This window comes from Drosophila mojavensis, unplaced genomic scaffold (genome assembly GCF_018153725.1).
Source record: "Drosophila mojavensis isolate 15081-1352.22 unplaced genomic scaffold, ASM1815372v1 contig_136, whole genome shotgun sequence".
Taxonomy (NCBI): domain Eukaryota; kingdom Metazoa; phylum Arthropoda; class Insecta; order Diptera; family Drosophilidae; genus Drosophila; species Drosophila mojavensis.
Window position 1 is genome coordinate 25,115,084 of NW_025318667.1, and position 21,409 is coordinate 25,136,492.

The following is a 21,409-nucleotide window of genomic DNA, read 5'->3' on the forward strand; positions in this document are numbered from 1 at the left end:
CAGCAGAGCAAATACGAAATCAACAGATGACAGATAGAGTCGAAAGTCTGTATACAGACAAACCTTCCACTTGTTGACTAGATCAGCACTGCTAATAGCTAAACTTATATCAAATGGGATTTCCATTAATAGATATATGTACATATGTGATATATAGAACAATATAACAGTCCTACATCTCTGTTCGGTAATTCATTATCTTTGTAGACATTTCCCAACATTAGTCGTTACAATTTACTTAAATTAATTGAGACATTCACATTAAATATGACTAATTGATTTTAGACAGTCTCCAATTGACGTTAATGGCGACATTACTTTCTCAATGAATAGCTTTGGATGATTGACTGATTGATGACTCTGGCTGAGAAATGATGCCATTATTCACAATTAGCATTAAAAATACATTTGCCTAATGAGTCTTTAGCCAGATAGGCAAAAGCCCCACAACAAACATATGTTGCCTAGTTACTCGGCATTGTGAAGCCGTTCAAAGAGGTCAATGGAGCTGCGATAACGTCTGAGTTCCAAAGTTTACAGATGTTGAGGTTAGAGAAATCTCAATTGGCTGTCAATTCCAGAGAGGAATTATTAAACTAGTAAGAGTCTGCTCTTGTGGGACTCTTGACTACGGAATACCCGAAAAACTGACACGTACATACAAAGGATCCAGGGATCAAGTTTACGTATCGATTTTTATCGATATTTCAAAAGGACATACTATCGACATATTAAAGGAATATTAATATATTGCAAATTTCAAGTCCTTGACTTCTATAGCAAGCCTTTGTGAATATACCAACAGCTTGAGGACTATATCTACTTGAATCCTCCTCCTGATCATACTTTATGGGATTACACACAATGTTGCCATAATTTTACACTGATCTGTTCTATAAATAGACTTATACATAACATTGCCTGCCCATTGTGATGAAATGAATCCGGAAATATTGGCATACATACATACATGTGTATATGTATTCATTCATATATTCTACACTACAAATTTATGAAATGCATTTCTGACAAGACTTTGCTCACGTGCTATCGAGGGCTTGGCTAGTATCAGTTATCAATGAAAATAAATAAGAGGAAGAAAATTGGATTGACAAAGAAAGTATTGAGAGTCGCAGCGCAATCATAATATTATAGACATATATGTATGTACGTGTGCATGTCTGTATGTAGATTTATCTGAATTATACTCCATTTCCGAGTAAAAGATAACTGTTATTGATAGAGTTTCGTATATGTTAGCTTGCTTCCCGTTTATTGATTTGGTTTAATCTTAGCACACACTCAATTCTACGGCTCATTACTTATCAATCACGAGTATTGCCCATACGGCACACACACACACACACACATATATATATATATATACACATACATATGTATAAATTTGGACTTATAGAACAACCCCAAGCAATAACTTTTATAGCACTTGAGCACAGGTATATGTATATACATACACTTATACATACATACATTTACCTAGACTATATACACATTGAGAGCGCAAAGGTAAATACGAGTGGAAGTAAAGCAACCTAATGGGCAGCTGTCTAGATTTTCTGAAAATATCATATACGCAAAAACCGCATAGATTTCTGCGAATCGCCTCGAGTACCCCAAATGTGAAAGGGAATACCAAACTGTGGGGTAAAAAAAAAAAAAAAAAAAGAAAAGAAAAGGCTTGTATGCTAATGTGATTCCAATTGGATATTTGTTAGTTCGCTCCGATGGGCAAACAATTCTCGGAATTCGAGTGGCAAAGCAAACCCAATTTCGTAGCTCGTTCACTCTATCAAGGTTTCCAAATGTTCTCTAGCCACACTGTCCCACTGTCCCCCGCTCTCAGCCCGTTCCAGTTTCAATTGCGCCACTGTCGTCACTTCCACTTCCACTTCCCATACCCATACCCATTCCAATTCCATTTCCCTATTTCTATTTGTATTGCCCTCTCGCTGCTCTTCTCTTCCTCGACTTTGTTCATTCATGCGTTCGGGCTGCTGTTGCTGTTGCCGCCGCTGCTGCTGCTGCTGCTGCTGCTGCTTCTGCTGCCTGCTTGCTAATTAGATACTTGGCATGCGTTACACGTTGGCGGCGACGGCTAATTCGATTCGATTCGCTACTTGGCGTATGTATTACACATGTATATAGTAATGGCAGCGGAGCCAAAGGTGTGTGATCTAATCGCTGACGCCACCCACCTGTTCGCGATTGCGTCGACGCTGATAGAGATGCACCATTCTGCCAAGCTTTTACCACGCACAGCACAAAACAGAAACAAACAAAAAAATAAGGACACTGTGGTATATTATAGATGTTTATATGTATATATATATATATATCTATATGTGTAAAGGCGCTATATGTAACGGTATAGCATGCAGTTGGCTCTGCAGCACTGACACTGAATTTCGCGACACGACGCTTTCAAAGTTTCTTTCATTACTGAAACGGAAAAAAGCAGCGCGCGCGCTCTTCGCAGCGAATTGAACGAGCGAAGCGCGCACCGCACAGAACCACAGAGAACAATAACAATAACAACACAAAGGGAACAGCAACAGCAACAACAGCAACACAAAGGCAACTGCTGATAGCAGCAAACGCTCCAAGCTGTTAACGTCGCTGCCGACGATGACGACGATGACGACGATGTCGATGACGACGACGTCGACGTCGCGACGCTACTTTGATGACTAGCCTCTGCTGGCGAGCCGAGTCGTGCCATGCTAACGAACTTTATTGAACTGCATTGCTATTGGTTGCTAGGCAGGGCGACGGGGTGCTGAGGTGGGGTGGGTAGGTCGGCTGCAGACCCGAAGCCAAAAAAAAAAATAAAAGAGAAGGAGCCGAAAAGACAGAGAAACGTTTGAAAGGCTTGGGACATTCGATCGCTGGGACAGGTACAATTCCGAGAAGCAAAACTAACAGCGCATGCGCCGCCTCAACTGGTCAAAAGTGTCGAAGTCGTCGTCGCCGTCGACGTCGACGTCGCTGTCGCTGCCCTAGCATGCCAACGATTTGAGTCATCCCGTTTTAAATGCTCATATGTCACCGACAGCGGCTCTGCTGCTGCTGCTGCTGCATCGAGCGTCGTCGCAGGAGTTTAAAACACACAGAAATTCCGTCATCATATGCGATATCAGCTGCAGCAATGCACTGAGAGAAATTAGTTGCAACTGTTGAATATCTATGGTTAAATAATGAGGTTCTTAAAAGAGATGCTCATCTATTTTGTTAACTGCTAACTGTTAACATTTTTTAAAGTTTACTCATAGTAAATCGATAAAATTCGATTGAATCTAAAAGTATAATTTTAAGACCTAAGAAATCTAAGCCTTAGAATTTGCATTTGCAATGCATACATAAACATTTTTATTCTTATAACATATAAAGATTTAATATATCTCCAATATCTTCTGTTACTTTTCAAATCTATTATATCGATTTGGTTTCTTATGCGATTTTAAGTTTGTATTGTATTGTTTTTGTATATTGTATTATATTGTATTTGTATTTACTCTATTGTTTCGATATATTCAAATTCAAATATGTTATCGATAGATGGAAAAGTTAATACAGTCGAGTCTCGATAATTCGTACCCCACTAAAACAAAAATCGCTATAAATCGAAAAAAATTCGATCTATTTGAATGAAATTCGTTCTTAATAATTCTGGATAATTTAAATTTCTGTGTAAATCGAAAAAAAAAACTGATCCCCTACTATTTCGAATTATCGGGATTGCACTGTGTATATACATATGTATATTATGTAGTATGTTTATCCACGTCTTAAGAGATATAGAAATCATTTTTTTTTTTTTTTTTTTTTTTGCTTTATTTCTTGCAATTCATATTTTTATCCATTTCGATAAAAAATTTCGAAAAATCAAATAAATAAATATAATCTGATATATATATATGTATATTTATTTTTTTTTTTTTTGACTGCTGCAGTCAGTGTACGTGAGCATCTTACGTGTCCGAGTTTCATTGAGAACGGCACAGACACGAACATGAGGTCTGGCGCAAGAAGAAAAAGTTAAGAACGTATCTCTCGGCCTGATGAGATGTTTTTCCACGTATTTTGTGTGATAAATAGCCGTTTTAAATAAAACTGCTGACTTATAGGAATATTACGTAACTCTTCGAGCGAAATCGTGAATACAGAATTTAAATTGAACGAATTGCGCATACCCTACCATACCATACCATACCATATTACGAAACTGGTTATCCCCCCCCAATTTCCCCCAGTGTATGACAGCGATAATTTGAATGGTGAGCGAGTGCGTCACCTTTTTCAATTTAATTGTTTTTTTTTCGGATTGTTTTTTGTGTATGTTTGCATATTCTTTCCACGAATTATCAGCGCAGCCTCAGATGTGGGCGTGGCAGATAAAACAATGATGCATATATGTATATACTTGTAAATATATGTATGTACGTATGCTCGACTGAAAGCCAAGCTTAAGCATGAAGATAAAAGAGGAAAAGAAGAAGGGGTTAACATCGAACATATAATACCGTACCTAGATATAGGTCGAACAAATGTTTATATATAAAAGTATACTTTATAAGGCAACAGTTATAAAGACTATTGAATATGGCTATATTTAAATGTGTGCACGTCTAAGGAATTTCAGGGGACAAAAACAAAAAGTTATCAAGAGATTTCTATTAAAATATATAGTTATTAGATATACATTAATCAAATATATTTTTGGGTGAGTCATAGATAAGAATTTTGATCAGAATTGCCTTGAAAAGTATTACAAGTATATGTATTAAAGAGAAGCGAATGACAGAAAGGACGAGGCGAGTTGAATAGAGAACAACAGAAAATTAAAGTGCTCTTTAAATATATATAGTATTTATCATATCTAGAACTATACATATATTCAAATAAATAGTTAATGTTCAACAACTCAATCAATTTACAATACCAACTCGTCTGACGAGGAAAACTAAATTATATAAGCCACAATACCCTATAATAGGTTAAAGAAATTCACAGAAATGGGAATACCCTTGATTCAAGCAACCGCACCGGCATTGGCTAAGGTCAGAATCTATAATGGAAATCAATTTCATCATCAAATTTGATATTAACGTGTCTATGACGTCACACCCACACAGATTAGCAGTGAGGTGTGTGCGTGTGTGTGTGTGTGTATCTGTGTGTATGCAATCGATGACTATTTCGATTTCGTAGCGAGCCCAGTGAAACGACATTTTTTTTTTTTTTGGTCGACTTTCACTTTTGCACTTTTGCTTTACTAGAGCGAGAACGAGCGACACATTTTGACTAATTGAGGAGGGTCACGCCCACATATGAAGCAACGCCCACGCAAGAGACCATAATGTATTTATTGTCTAGCTGATGTTTAAGAGAGAGTAATATGTTGCTCTAAACTGAATCAAATTTCTTTGGCCTTTGGCTTGATTGCATTTCGCCTTAGACGATTCAGGTTCCTCAGCAAAATCTGATCTGATTCTTGGTTATTTAATTCCATTAGATTGTGGTAGAGCATACATCTGTCGGTGTTTATCTGTGCATGTGTATGCATATGTGTGTGTGTGTGTGTGTGTGTGTTGAACAGCATTTCCGGTTGCGACGCGTAGCAGGCGGAACGTGCTTGTGCCATGGCTGAAATTATTGGCCATTAGCAGAGCTGTGCGAGCCAAGTTAATAGAGCAACAAGTGAAACGTTTTTCCAGCTCTTTCCGATTTTCCAGGGCACAAATAACTGCGCATGCAAAGTAAGAACACAGCAGAAGAAACACCAACCAGAAGCAGAAACAATCTGAAACTGTAAATCGCAATATGCAGCGCACACGACGAACAATAAATGGGATACTCTGCATTTCGATATTTGCATTAAAAGTTCTCGATATATATGATTACCATTTATATAATGATCGCATTACGAAAATCTAGGGCATACTTATACTATATATTTAGTTTTAATTTTTTATGTACTCATATTGATCGAAAATTATTGATGTTATCGATAAAATAAATTATGTGCGATATGCGAATTGTTTACTCATTCAATGAAAAAATAAAACATTCAATGAAAATACTTCAATGTGGTATACCCACTCGCTCGCATTTCTAAACAGGGTATACCGAGAACGAAGAACTGATTCTTAAAGTCGAAGACACTGTTGCATGACAGTTTTGTTGTTAGTCTATAATACTCTTTGATGGAGGCGCTTCTAGCTCAGGCACACACGGAATTACGGTTAGGTCTTCGCTTAATGGAACGAGTGTGTTACATTTAGCGGTACACAGAAACAGGCCCAGGTGTGGATAGACACGTTTTTAGCATCGATCATCCAATGATCACACAACTTATTTTCAAAAGAGTGACTAATGTTGTGACTAATGTTATCTGTGATTGCGATCAGAGTATTAGTCGTGATCGCTGTAGGAGAATCAAGTAGACGACTGTTAATGTATGACTAGCAAACACCCTGTAAATTCGGATATGAGAAAGGGAACAGAGAAAACGAGAAAAACAGATGGGAGTGTAAGGGAAAGAGATTGAGAAAATAAAAGAGAGCTAAGGAAAAAACGAGAAGGAGGCAGAATGGGAGATAAAGAGAAACAAATGAAACGCAGAATGAGAGATAAAGCGAGAGAGACTAAGAAGAAAAAGAAAGAAAATAGGATAGTGTGAATGAGGGAGGACAATGCAAAACTCAGAGAGAGAGAGAGAGAGAGAGAGAGAGAGAGAGAAAGGCAGAGAGAGAGAGAGAGAAAAGGAAGAGAGAGAGAGATAGAGAGAAAGAGAGAGAAAAAGATTACAGGAGAAAAAGGAAACTAAGTCAGAGCTAGAGAAAAAGAGAAATTGCCAGAATGATTTAGAGAAAGCGAAAGATAACAAAGTATAATGAGGTGAGCGAAAGAATATAAGAACGAAAGAGATAAAGAATAGAAGAAAAACCAAGAGAAACAGAGCAAAGGGCTCAGAGATGTATAAAGTGAATTATATACGATTTCATATTATATCTAAGAATAATAAACTCTGAGTGTAGAAAATATAGGCAAGGATGATCTATCTCATATATGAACTGGCGTTCTGCCAATTGGATACACTGATCAAGATCGACCTCTTCAGCTATCGCTTGGCTGTTGCAGCTCTAAAAGTTAACAATAGACTTGGACGAGTGGGCAGAAATGATCGTGATTGGAGGAGCAGTAACTTCCGTTTCATGTGTCGCTGGCTCAACAGATAATAATAATAATGAATAATTATATAAGGGTTCCAACTGAATGGATCGACAGTCAGTTGGGTTAGGGCTAAGCTTGCGTGATCATGCGCTCGCTCTTCTACACTGAAGGATTGGGTTCGAATGTGTATTTAGTAGACAATTATCATAATTGAGGCAAGAGTTGGACAATCGGCTTCAAGCTCTATAATTTACTGATAAATAGCATATCAAATCCAATTGGAGGGCAAGAGTGCCAATCGGAAATACAATATATATATATATATAGGTTCCAATTAGCAAAGTCTCAACTATGTTTCGTTAATTAAAAACAAACACCTTTGCATCTCAACATTATTTGTTTTCCAATTTCCCGGCAGCGAATCTAAATGGCAATCTTCTACTGGACACACACACACACACGCAATCTTATTGGATTCCCATTGATTGAACTGCGTTCCTATTGGGTTCCTATTTGCTTGGAGCACAATTTGTCTGGCATGAGCCAGGATGCAGGATATTACTGGCAGATTGCCGAAACTTCCGCTGCGAGAGGCGGCGGCCATTTGCCAGACACTTTCCACTGTGTTTTTCCAGCAAACGGAAATGGATGCCGGCTGCCGCATTATGCGTGACCAAAGCGGTGGTGCGATGGTGCGATGCTGCGATGGGGACGATACGGAGGCAAGGGGCATATAAACTCTTTAGCATAGCTTTCAAAAATATGCGACTGAAAGCACATTTAATGTGCTTCCGCTCGGTGCGCAATCGCGTGCAGATTGAGCGCGAGCAGAGCGCGGAGGGGAGTACCCCAAAATGGGGCACTCTTGGTCGGAGTGAAGGCCCAGCCGCAGTCGCAGTCGCAGTCGCAGTCGCTTCGCTCATTTGCATATCAAAGGCAATAAAGAATTAAATAATGTAGAAATTTGAAGAAACACAGTTTGATTGATGAACCCGAATTGAGCAAACTTTACTTCACTTCAAAATTTAAATATGCCAACGAAAGTGAGCGACTAGAAAATACCCGAAGTTAACCACAAGCCAGAGCTGTAGCTGCTCTATCAATCTATATGGAGAATGATTTAATTGAAGAATCTATTCCTATCGAAGCTTATATTAATCGCTTCCTTTAGGTGCGCCTAATCTATGCACTATATACATATATATGTCGTAGCATTAGTTTTATTGCTCTCGCCTCCATTATAAATCTGCACGAGTTTCTGGTTGGCTCTATCGACAATCTTGAGCCAATGCTTATTTTGGTCAAACTAATTATTTCTGGCTGCATTCTTTTTGATTATCGAAACCATTGCAGCCCTATGCTCGAGTGAGTAACTACAAACGGAACAGCCATGCTCTGCAATAGCTATAGTTGTCTTTGTCTACTCTCTCTCACTCTCTGACTCTAAGTGACAATGGTTTTTTTAACTGTCAATAAAATGCTAACTCATTCACGCTAATACCAATGCAAGACAAAATCATAAACTCACACCGATGCAACTGAGCATATGTGTATATGTATGTGTATACTGAAGCCTTTTGAAGCCCTAATTCAACTTTATGCCTGCTACCCCAACTTTTACTTGTTTAGCCAATTTGATTACAGGGTATGCCTAGCTGTTAGCTCTTTAAAGGTTTCTCCAAAGCCCTCATCTTGTGTAGTTATTCACCTCAGCAATAATCTACAAATTCCATTTATCAATTTGTTGTCAATCAGCAACAGAGCAAGCGAATATTAGACTTGTCTACCAATTCTCTATCAAGAACTATGGCAAGAAGTAAACATAAGTCGAAGCAGTCGAAGCAGCGAAAATTGAATTGTTGTTAATTTATTTGGTTAATATTTACTGGAGTTTCTCTCGGTGTGTTGAGAGATGTGTAAAGTGTTATAGTTTGGCAGCAAGATTTATCTCTGCACGATTTGCTTGTAGACTGAGGTCGGGATTAGGCTGGGTGGCAAGTCGCGCAGCTTCAGGCCGGGCGGCATGATGTAGATCTCGCCATTGCCAAAACTGAGGTCCTCCCCGGCAAAGCGGCGATTCTTGTTGAAGTTGAGCGGGAAGGGCCTCTGCTGCGTGCGGGCCCACTTGATGATGAGCCTGCGGCCCTTCAGCGACAGCTTGCTGAAGGTGCGCTCGGCGGCCAGTTCGGCGTCGCTGCGTTTGAAGTACTGGACGAAGGCGTAGCTCTGGCGCGGCACCAGCGTGACGGAGCGAATCTCGCCATACGGATAGAACACATTGAGCAGCTCCGCCTCAGAGATCTGCTCGGACAGGTTGCCCACGTAGAGGGTGGAAATGGTCTTATCCAGTGGCACGTCCAGCTTGGGCATTAGGCCGACGCGATGCAGCATCTTCTCGGCAATGAGATCGTTGTTGCCATAGTAGCGGTCCCTGATATTCTGACTGTAGAGCACTTCATTCGGATCGTGGGGCTTCTCGTGACGATAGGGGCACCCCTCGGCGCGCCTGCACTTGCCCCGCAGCCAAAACGAGCAGATGCGCGACCTGTAGGGCGCCATGCGCGACAACTTGATCAGCGTTTTATTTTTCGCAGCCCGCGCAGCACTCTTGTTGGCATTCATGATGGCCACATCGCGCACCTGCGTGGGCAGCCCGTACACCAGGTCCAGCACGCATGTCTGGCACACGTTCTTCATACGTGCGCATGCCTGACATATTTCCGTCCTTTTGAAGCGCATCTGCATGCCCGGACACCAGCGAAAACAAGTGAAGGGCCGAGTGCAAATCTTGCAATTCTTGTCGTAGCGCTCCTTAATCATGCGCACGTTCGGATTCTCGCCCAAGCACGACGGGCATAGAATTGGAGAACTCGAATCTTCCCAATTATGGCGATTATAAGTAATTGCTTTGGATAAAGACATGGTTAGTTCGCGTCAAACAGACTTCCGTTCTCTTTCCTCACAGAATGTCGAAAAATGACCGCCGGAAGCTCTCAAGCATCGATTGGTACTTGACAGATTGAAATTGCACTTGCTTGCACGAGGACTCGATATAAGTATCGATATGCCATTTCTTGCTGCTAACCAAGGCATTACGATACTTTGACTAATGTAAATACCAATTGCCAATTTGTCATTCTTCGTCACTCTCCTGCATTAAAGCTTGAAGAGCAAAGTCTACCAGACTCTAATGAAATTCTGAGAAACAGACCAGACGAGTCTACATTTTCGACCTTTTCTGACCTGTTGAATTCATATCTGAAACTAGAAGTCTTATCGCACTATGTAGGTTATACAAATATGTTGACCTATAAATTATATATACTAAAAAATGCGTTTTCCGTCCGTTATTATTATTTTTTTTTTCTTTCTACTATCTAAAAGCAAACAGGCGATATCTTGACAAGGCAAGGGAAATTTTATTCTAAATTTAAGCATATTAGTAGAGACGCACAAATAATCTAGCTGACAAGAAATTTAGACCTATTAGTAAAGCTGATTTTTTGTATTCAAATTAAGAACAAGATAAGTCATAGATCTTCTGTTACTGTGAATTACTCAGCCTGTCTAATATATATCAAAATAATTATTCTAAGCCAACGCATTCATCGCATGCATCAAAAACAGTTAGCTGGCAAAGCTTTGTTTGCATTTCTATAACAACTAAACACAACTTTAATTATGTCTCGCCGACATCTCTATTAAAAGATGTCTATGCCAAGTATCTAATCTACATCAAGCTAAAAATAATAATGTCCCAGAGCCCAAATCTGGCATTAAACAAATACACTCACATATTCTCAAAAAGAGTGAACAAAGTATTCAGATGAAGATATCCATGTATACATACATTCATATATATCTATATGAATAAACTTGCTTCCAAGCATAGAACACAGCTTTCTCAGGCATTGGAGCTATTAGTTATTGCGTTACTGCGCCATTTGCCTAACACACACACACATATATATATACACATACATACATAGATATACACCAGTATACGCATGAACATCATTCTAAAGAAGAATAGATAAAGGTAGACGCGGCAGCAACTGGAAATCAAACTGAAAGTCTGCGTCAGGTTCGCATCTGACAGCTGAGCTAAAGAGTAAAGAGTACACACGCAAAGCTAAAGCTAAAGGCAAAGGCAAAGGCAAAGCCAACAAAAACTAATGAAGCGCGTCTATAAATAGCGCAACAACAGCAAGCAAAAAACGAAAAGGCAACAACAACAACAACAACAACAGCAAGAACAACAGAAACATGCCTGGCAACTGCAACTGCAAGTGATGGGAGCGAGCAGAGCACAAGACTAGCTCTGAAGTCAAAGTCAAAGAGACTGACAAAGACAAGCGCAAGGCATGTCCAGTCGTATAGCGGGGCGAACGAAGGAAGGGCCATAAAGGGGTGGGCAAAGCAGACAAAAAAAAAAAAAAAAGGATGAGTTTAATAGCCTGTCAAGCGCAGAATAGTGCGTAATGTCCAGCTAAGACAACGCTTTGATTTATGTAATTATATAACATTAAAGAATAGCTTAAAATATTTACATCCTTTAAAGTATGAACTTAGAATCTCAATTTAACAAAATGAAGAGTGTGAAAGTAAGAGAGCCAAGAACAAATATTTTCATATTCTAAAAGTGTAAGAGCCAAAGCTTGTATTTTACAGTTAGTTAAACTAAAGAGAGAGTGGGATTAGGCACCTTGGCTATGCAGACAAAGAGACGACGATGACAGCTGCTCTCTTTGGCGTAGGCATAGTCGCAGTCGACTCCATGCTTATCCTTGTTCTGCTGCGACTGAGGCATTTTGCAGAAAGCGATCTCATTTAATGCACACTTTTCACATGAAACAATATCAAATCACATTTATCAATGCCAATAAACATATGCAAATTATTGATTAACCGTAAATGCACAGTAAATGCTGATTTATATTTATGGCCTGGCCGTTTTTTTCATCCAGTACACGAATAAAAGGAAGAAACAATAACAACAACAAAAAAATGAAAACAAACGCACGCGCGCTTTTAGCAACAGCAAAGAGACAAGATGAACAACGCGACGCGGCCGCGACGACTACGACGACTGATGTGGCCAGCAGCAACAGGCAGCAATAAAGTTGTCCGCCAGCAAGCAGCAACAAACAATGGAACGGGCAACAGGCAGCAGGCAGGCAGAGCTAACAACGCAGCACAGCACACGGGCAGAGCCAACGCAAACAGAGCGCACCGCGCAGAAGCAGCAGCAGCAGAACCCCAGCGCGCACCGACGCAGCAGCCCGCCCCATTACACGCTGCTGTTGTTGCTGTTGCTGCCGCTGTTGTTGCTGTTGCTGCCGCTGTTGTTGCTGTTGCTGCTGCTGTTACTGCTGCCACTGACACAGTTCAATGTCAGCCACCGACAGCGTAGTTGAGAGAGAATGAGAAAAGTGAACAAATGTTAAGCTAAGGATCAGCAATTCCCCTGTTAGCTAACAGCACACTGTTATTAGCTAAAATGCTGCAGTATTTATTCTCTCACACGAACACTAAGGAAATTCGCCATAAAGCAAAATAAAAGCTCATTTGCGCGAAATGAAGTGCGCATTTGACAAGTCAAAAGTCAAGCGCACGGCTCGCTGAGCAGCTTTTGTGCTTAAGTTAATTTATGAAGCTCGCCCGCTCTCTCGCTCTTTCGCTTTACTTTATGACTTCTTATGAAAGTGTTAAGAAATTTCGCCGGAGAAAAATTTCACTCGTCTCTAGCAGCTGGCTGTTACTGTTGTTGTTGCTGTTGCTGCCGTTGTTATCGTTGTTGTCGTCTGGTCTGGTCTGGTTCGTTGCGGTGATTCGGATTTGTTTTCTACCATTTGCGCATGATTTTTGTTATTATTATTACGCTTTCTTATGGTCGCATCGATTATTTAAACAAAACGCCAGCTTAGAGCGCACAAAGGGGAGGGCGTGACATTGACACTAGACAAAACCAGCGGCATCATGCGTCGCGACGCCGCTATCACTGCCTCTGCCTCGACTTCTGCCTCTGTCTCTGCTTCTGCTGCTGCTGTTTCTGCATGCATATATCAAGTTAAAAACTTTCTTTTTAATGTTTATTTTTTTATTGTTGCTGAGGCCAGCATGAATATACATACATATGCATATTTTCATATATATTTAAGAAATTTAATATTTACATACATGTGTTTGTATGTATGTGCGTATAAGCAGAAATCCGCATTAAAAAGAAATCACAAAATTTATGTGTGTCTTTTAGCCCTTGGAACTAAAGCCCCGAAAACAAGTTCGATCAACAAAGACAACACCACCTGGGAGCGAGGGGCGTGATTTGTTTGTTTGTGTTTTTTTTTTTTTTTTTTTTTTTTTTTTTTTGAAGGGGCAACAGCATCCTCTTTTGCAGCCCACATAGAAAGTTATCCGAATGGGATTAGTTCAAACTGACACTGTTGCGCAATCGGAGGGGCTACTGTAACCGCATGATGATGCGACATTTTATGGCCAAAATGTCACCGTTGCGCTAAAACGTGACTAGCAAAGCTTCGGCTTTCTCGACCCCACTTGGACTGGACTAAATCTGCTTAAGAGTGTTATGCAAGTGCTTACGCGCTGCAAACGCACTCTCTCACACAAACGCATACATACATATCTGTACAGGAATTCACATTAACAGAAAACGCGAGAGGGAGCGAATTAGCTGCAGCTAATTACGGATCAGGGCGGCTAAAGCTTTATCCATTTGACCGAATTCACCGTTGTCCTTATAACCGTTGCAGCTTTAATTAACTTCAGCACACAAAAAGCTCAGCTAATGGCATTGTGTGTGCATAGCAATAACAGTTATTTGTAAGCTTTGGGCAAACTGCCAGCTTACAGGCTAAAGCTGAGACCCAATAATAGTAATAATAGCAGCAGCAGCGACGTCAGCAGCAGCTGCAGCAGTGAAGTCAGCAGCAGCAAAGCAGCAGTAAAGGCAAATGTTGCTTTTTAATTATCAGAAATGGCAAAAAATAGACACACTGAATGCTGGCCAGACGGACCAAATCTAGGGCGAAAGACAAAAATAAAAGCTCTTCTCTATATGCCCACACACACATACACATATATACAGATATATGTTTGTATGTATTTGAAGTTAGACGAGCAGCAAATGAGAAAAAAATAATAAAAATAAAAACTCATTTCTTTTCACAATGTAAATCGGTCAAACCAATCAAAAAGACAGAGTAAAAACCTTAGCGACAACAACAACAAGAGTAGCAGCATCTACGCAAACAACAACAACAATGACAACCAGCAAGGCCTGTCCGGCGATATTATCAACGCTCTATTAGAGTTCTTTCAACTTGGTTTTAACAACGTTTTTTGCAACAATTTTTTTGAAAGCCCGCCCCTAGGGCATTTGGAAAGCGCTACACATATGTATGTACACACATACATACGCACATGACAAAGAAGATACGATGAGAAAGATGGCAGGAAACACGTGTTTGTCTTAACGCCCGTGGATGAACCCAAAGTAATCACAAACCAAATGCAATTGAAAAATATTGCAACAAGGACTTGAGCACGACTCATTGGATAAGAGATGCCAGATGACAACAGCAGCAGCAGCAGCAGCGGCAGCGGAAATCAGCCGCTGTTAGAAATAACATAACAGCAGTTACAAGAACCACAGCAGCATTAACAGCGAGCCATTCGAAGAAGAAGAAGAAGCGGAAATAAGAGATTAGGCAATGGCGATTGCTGTCAGCAATTGCAGCAACTAGAGCGTTTAACAGTGAGCGTTAACAGCAAGCCCTAAGCATGCAGGGGAGCTGAACTTTAGCTACGCAAACGAATCTCGGCAAAAAAAAAAAAAAAACACATTTTCTTTTTAATTGAGAAAATAACTATGTAAAACAATCTTTTAAATACTCTATATTATAAAGCCTTTTAAACTGGAAAACAAAGCTTTAAAAAAAAAATAAAATAAAAATAAAAAAATAAAAAAAAAATTAACAGAAAAGAATAAAAAATATTAAACTATTCAAATATGCATATTTTTAATTATTGCATTTGTAATTAATATTGAACAATCTTTAATTTTTAATTTTTAATAAGAATATTTCAAACATTTAATTAAACTCAATTTTGAGAATAATAAATTTAATTTTAGGGAAATTTAAGTTTTAATCAATTTTAAGCAGTATTAAATTAATACACATACTTTTTATTTTAATTTAAAAACATCTAAAATAAAAAACATTTAATTTATATAAAAGAATTAAGTAAATACATTAAATAGAGTCAAGTAAATTCAAACAAAACAGCAATTTATTTAAAATGAATGTATAATTCATTAATAATTACAATGAATAACATATAATACATATACAAATATATATAAATGAAAAGACATTCAACTCATGGCTAAATCGTATTCCAAATATAGAGAATATACAGAAGGCGTTCAGGGATTCCATATTTTTTTGACAATATATGAATAATAAATGTAAGAGTATAAACAGCAGCAAAAGCAACAGCGATAAAGCGCTCATGCAGAAGAAAAAGAAGTAGAAGTAGAAGTAGGAGAAGAAAGCGTTGCGGAAGCAGCAGCAGCAGCAGCAACAGCAGCAGCAGCAGCGCAGCGGCAGCCTATGAGGGGCTCGAAGTCTTGAGGGCCTCGAGCCACTCGGGCGGTCGGTCACATATGGAGTTCAACAACCTGCGATTGGAATAAATACGCAAGCAACAACAGCAACAACACAACAACAACGACAATAACAACAAATGCAAATATATTATGCTAGAAATTCAGTTGCTCTCAATTGTTGTGTATAAGCGAAATGGCATGGAACAGCTGCCATATAAATGCATAAATAAAATTAAATGGAATGAAATAGAATGGAACAAGAGCTGAGACAAATCAATGCCAGTGACCCAATTACCATTTGCATTTCATATTTCATATTTTAAATGAAATATGAGTCAAAATAAATAAGTATATCAATTATATTAAACAACTTTAAGAGTTTTTGGAATTAAAAACAATGTAGCTATACATTTATATCTCTGTAAATACCTATTTATTTTATTTTTTTATTTTATTTTATTTTTTTTTTTGTTCCATCTGGAAACGTTCTCAAAATTATATTTTATATATTTTAAACACACTAGTCTCGACCGACTTTTATACCCTATATAACCAGGTCTAGTCTATGATGCAAAAATTTAAGTTAAATTTCCATAATTTGTATATATTTTGAACTTATATTCTATGCATACGAATTATAAAGTATATAGATTATCTAGAATCGGCAAATGCAAATAATTTGTATTAACCAGAAGTTAAATACTATTTTCATTCATTTTTCACAGTTGCTGTTGAAATAATACCATCTTTCTTGAGCTCCTTTATAAAAAGTAAAGCATAATCATCTTAAAGTTCACTCTGAGCCTGCAATGAAAATCACTTCCAGTGCTCAAATATGTATGTTTATAGAGCAGCAACGTATTTACTTTGCTACCCAAATAATCGAATTCCATTTCTTATGACAACAAAAATATTAAAAAAAAAAAATTATATATTTATTGTACATGTATAATATTTGTTCACAAACAACAAAAATATTTCGACTCCGATAGGAAAGTACAACGCAATAGCTCATGAATATATATTAATATATACATATATATAAATCTGAGTGTTCTATAAATATAGAGGTCTATAGTAGGCATGCATTGTGCAATTCGGCGATAGATGAACAATTTTTTACAATATTTGAAAAGGGTTCGTCGTTTCCATTTAATGAGATACTCTGAGAAATGAGAGTCCATTCGCTATATCCATCTAAGATATTCTAATTGCAAGAAATACTTTGCAAGAATTACATTTGGTATCAAATACTAAATACCAAAAATATAATTTGAATAAATTCTAGTTAGACTCATTTTTAATCCAATCTGAGTACAAATAGTTGACATATAATACTATATATGTACATATGTATATACCTTATTAACAATATCAAACCAATATAGAGAATATATCATTAAACGACATACATTAGAGTATTGGGGCAGTCCTTGTTGTTATTACTTTATTTTGCAAATTATATACATACATACATATGTATATATTTGTGTTGTTATTTTTCCTTGTTTATTTTTGAATACTTTGCCTAGGTGGAATGACGAAGCATTTAGGCTCTGGGCAATCGAAGCGGAGCGTTGAGCGCATCGTCTCAAAAATCCCACAGCCCACAACCACCCGCCTTTCCCTCTTTACCCCACAGCCCCCTGTCTCTCTTTTTGTAATGACTGAAAAAAATCCCGGAATAAGGTTTCGTTTGGGTTGTTTTTTTTTTTTTGGTTTGGGTCTGGGGTTTTTAGGCACCGAATCGCAATGAGAGCTCTTTGTCGGGTGGTTGTTGCTCTATTTTGTTGCCTACTGTGTACTTATATATGTGAGTGTATGTGTGTGTGTGTGTGGTATTGTTGCTACGATTGTATATTTGTGTGCCTGATTGCTAGTGATAGCAACAGACCGACCGCAGCGCGCTGACCTATTTTTCAACAGACATACAGACATGCACACGCATATATGTACATATAAGCATACATACATATGCATTCACAATATATGTGAGTGCGAGCTTTTGTTGCATATCGCATTCTCTTGCTCACAACAACAACAACAACAACATCAAGAACATATGCAGTCCATACACAATTCGTTTCAAATTTCATTTCAGTCTTTAGTTGAATTTGGTGCACAAATTGAAGATTCAGTTCAATTCACATTCATGATATTAGCGATTCAATTCAGTTATTATGGTTCACGCAATATATTTGTTCACCAATAAGTGAACTGGTTCGCTAATGGATTTAATATTCCGAATTTCGAATAGCTCTTTAGATCGCTTGAATAGAAGAATAGGCTGCGACGAAATTATAGTCAATCAATAAATCAAGAGATCAGTCAGTCAATCTATTAAGAACTCGGTCAGCTGTCAATCAGTGAGTCCATCTTTCAGTCCCTTAATCAATCATACGAACAATCATTCGACTTTTCAATCAGTTACCAGCCTCTCAATCAGTGTCAATCAGCTCGTTAGTCAACTTATCAATCACTCACTTAGCCAGTCAATCTCACTCTCACTTAGTCAGTCAATCAAACAATATGTCTGTCAGATAAGCTTTTGGTTTGCCAATCAACCAATCAATCAGCCAGTCAATCAGTCAATTTGAGATTGATTTACCATCTATCAGCCAGTAGCTCAGTCAGTCGCTCATCAGTTAATCCATTAATCAGCCCCACTGGCTGGTTAGTCAAACAATCAATCAATTAACCACTCAATCACTGAGCCAGCCCGTAAGTCAATCAAGTCAATGAGTAAGTCACTCAGTAAGTCAGTCAATCGGTCAGAAAACACAGCAAATGGAAAGCGAACAAGTAAGATTGCTTTAGTCGAGACTGCTCGACTAGGAGATGCCCTGAACCCTCCAAGCTGATATTCTAATCATTCTGCACTTCTTTTATGCACACATGCATACATACACATCCATCCACACGTACGTATAAGCACGCGCTCTGCTAACTGCGCAGTAAGCAGCGACTGCGCTTGGGCTGCGCTGCAGTGTGGGCGAAATTGTGGGAATTTATTAGTTAGATGGACTATATGAAACTTTTAGATCATGATTATATGGTTAGAATATGTGTACATTCCGAAGCACAAGTCTGTAGTACTTCAAATACGTTTTTTACAATTCGGGGGCGAAGGGGGCGTGGTATCCAAAATTTGTAAATTACAAAATGTTTGTATTCATCATATGTCTGAAGTCTTCAGGTCTAAAAGTGCTCAAATTTGGCTTCAAAAATAAAATTAAATTTTCGATTATTCTCGATAAAAAAGTTATCGGGTGAGTTATCGAAAAAATATGATTAACTTGTTCTGCGTATGGTATACACGAGTATGCATGTCATATCCGTCCAACATCTCAGAAGTTATAAGAGCTACAGACTAAATATTTTTTGCTAGGTCTGTGCATTACTCGCGCAGATCGAATTTGTTTCCAAAAATAGATAGCAGCTCCCGTTATTTTATTATCGATTGAAAATCTAAGCGAAAATCAGTAATAAGAATATATGGCCTAGAACTAGAATCTCAACATTTTAAATATATATTCGTGTTTATTTAACAGCTTCGATTTTTATATACCCAACTTTTACAAAATCTGTTGTTCTCTCTATTTAATACTGGAAGCCAATGAAAATACTGTTTCATCAAATCATATATGTGAAGCACAGAAGGCATAGCAAATCTGAGCACGTCGACAGTTCACATACATCGTAGATGGTGTGGAAAAATTACTTTGAAACTTTCATAACCATTGTATGAATGAGTATAAAATTAATAATTTGAAAGAATTATTCATAGAATCATGGAAAACAGCGATGGAAATAACGGAACCAATGGCAGCGACGGTGGCAGCAACGGTGGATATCAGCGCAAGTCCTTGAGAGCCGATCAAATCCTAACTCAGGACGAATTGAAGTATATAAATGAATTGTTGGATCAACGTCTTAGCGAATTAGGCTGGCAAGAGGGGATTCGTAAAAAGAGAGAAGAAATTGTGGCAGCACGAGGTGAATCGGATGATGTCGACCTCGAGGTCCTAGCATTTGCAAACATATCGATGCCCCGAATCGTGCACATGGAGCTGGCGGAACTCATACGTGATATCTTGCTCTCGCGCAATTACTTTGGTTAAGAGCAATTCTGAGTTATGAGATGTATTAAGTATTGCAGAATACTGAAGCAAATAAAACAAATAAGAAAGCTCTAGTCGAAACTGGTCGACTACGAGATCCCTTGAACCCTTCGAGCAACTGATATTTCAATAATTATTCGCACATGCACACGCACACACACAGGCATACGCACGCACGCATAAACACGCATTGGCTGCAGTGTCGGCTTACTATGCAAATTTAATTGTTTAATAACTTTTCTTGTCGATGGACTATATTCATGAACATGGATATGAATGCATTTGCCAAAGCACAAGTCTCTAGTATTAGAAATACGCCTTTTACAAAGGTGAGGGTGAGCGGTGGATATAGGGGTGGGGGGTCAATTTTAACAAAAACTGAAATTGTATAAAATACATCTAAATATACATTTAAAATTTGGTAGCTCTAGCTTTAAAGATGTAGGAGATAGCTGATTTTCGATAATGTTTTTAATCGATAGCAAAATAACGGGATGAATTATCGGTTTTTGGAGATAAACTCGCGCACCATATATACGGACATTTTAAAAAATCATTGAAGTGTCTAGCATTTATATCTATATAAGGACAGACGGACAGGGTCAAATCGACTCAGCTCGTCGCCCTGATCAAGAATATATATACTTTATGGGGTCTGTCACGCCTCCTTCTGCATGTCACATACATTTCAACAAAACCATTATACCCAGATTTCCCATTTTCAATGGGTTCAGGGTATAAAATCGAGTTGCATGAGAGAAGAGCTAAAGCGAATATTGATCGAACAGGAAATACTCTTTACAGTGTTGGCTCTATGAGGAGTTCATAAGAAACTAAAATCAATATGAAAAATGATTTTGGAATTCAAACCACATAATAGAATTTTTCTAAATCTTCGATATTTATCGGTTCTCAGTATAATAAAAGAATATAGAAAGTTTCTTTTGAGATATATTATAAATATCTCGACAATCACTCTAAATTTTAAAGCATTTATTCTTTGCCAAACCAACTAATATAACCTTAACATAGGCCCGTTCAATGGTTATACATAAAATAGAAATAAAAGAGCACTACGACCCAAACTACCCCCACCCGCAGCCCAGCTAGCACCCTTGGTGGCGCACACCCTCACGGTGGGTGCCAAAAAGGTTATTGTACTTTTTCTGGCTGCCCCATTGTGTGGCTGCATTTGGGGTTCAGAGTCCGTGCACAAGGATAAAACAACAAGCGAATGCAAGTCAACTGCAATGGCAAACTAATATTCCATAACTACACACACACGCACACTTGTAAATAGAGGTATATGTGTATATATGTACATATGTATATCGTGTGCTGTTGTCTGGCCTTTTTATGAACGAGCACAGCGAGCAAAACGATATGCAATTGCGATTCAAGCGAAATCAATTATGAACACAAAATAGACACAAATTGTGAAATCGAAAAACATGTCCATAAA

The 21,409-nt window shown here is 38.4% G+C and overlaps 3 protein-coding genes across 5 annotated transcripts in view; 1 reads left to right on the forward strand and 2 right to left on the reverse strand.

The window, feature by feature from the left end:
• LOC6584661 (tyrosine-protein phosphatase non-receptor type 9) overlaps positions 1 to 21,409 on the reverse strand; it is a 49,572-nt gene that overhangs the window by 23,361 nt on the left and 4,802 nt on the right. Inside the window, exon 1 of one of the 3 annotated variants that reach the window (XM_044006982.1) lies at positions 11,900 to 12,019. The exons of 1 other annotated variant lie outside the window; for it this stretch is intronic. In XM_044006982.1, the coding sequence (XP_043862917.1) occupies positions 11,900 to 12,004 (105 nt within the window). In that variant the 5' untranslated portion in view covers positions 12,005 to 12,019. Of the gene's footprint in view, positions 1 to 2,216; positions 2,304 to 11,899; positions 12,020 to 21,409 lie in introns of those variants that run through there. One more of the 3 variants, XM_002010269.4, reaches the window with a different exon arrangement.
• Positions 9,031 to 11,882, reverse strand: LOC6584663 (pre-mRNA-splicing factor RBM22). The gene has a single exon (XM_002010271.4). It carries the CDS (start codon positions 10,114 to 10,116, stop codon positions 9,139 to 9,141), a length of 978 nt encoding a protein of 325 aa, XP_002010307.1. The 5' UTR covers positions 10,117 to 11,882; the 3' UTR covers positions 9,031 to 9,138.
• On the forward strand, positions 19,422 to 20,053 carry LOC122756721. Its single transcript, XM_044006988.1, has 2 exons — positions 19,422 to 19,532; positions 19,614 to 20,053. Exon 2 carries the CDS (start codon positions 19,618 to 19,620, stop codon positions 19,945 to 19,947), a length of 330 nt encoding a protein of 109 aa, XP_043862923.1. The 5' UTR covers positions 19,422 to 19,532; positions 19,614 to 19,617; the 3' UTR covers positions 19,948 to 20,053.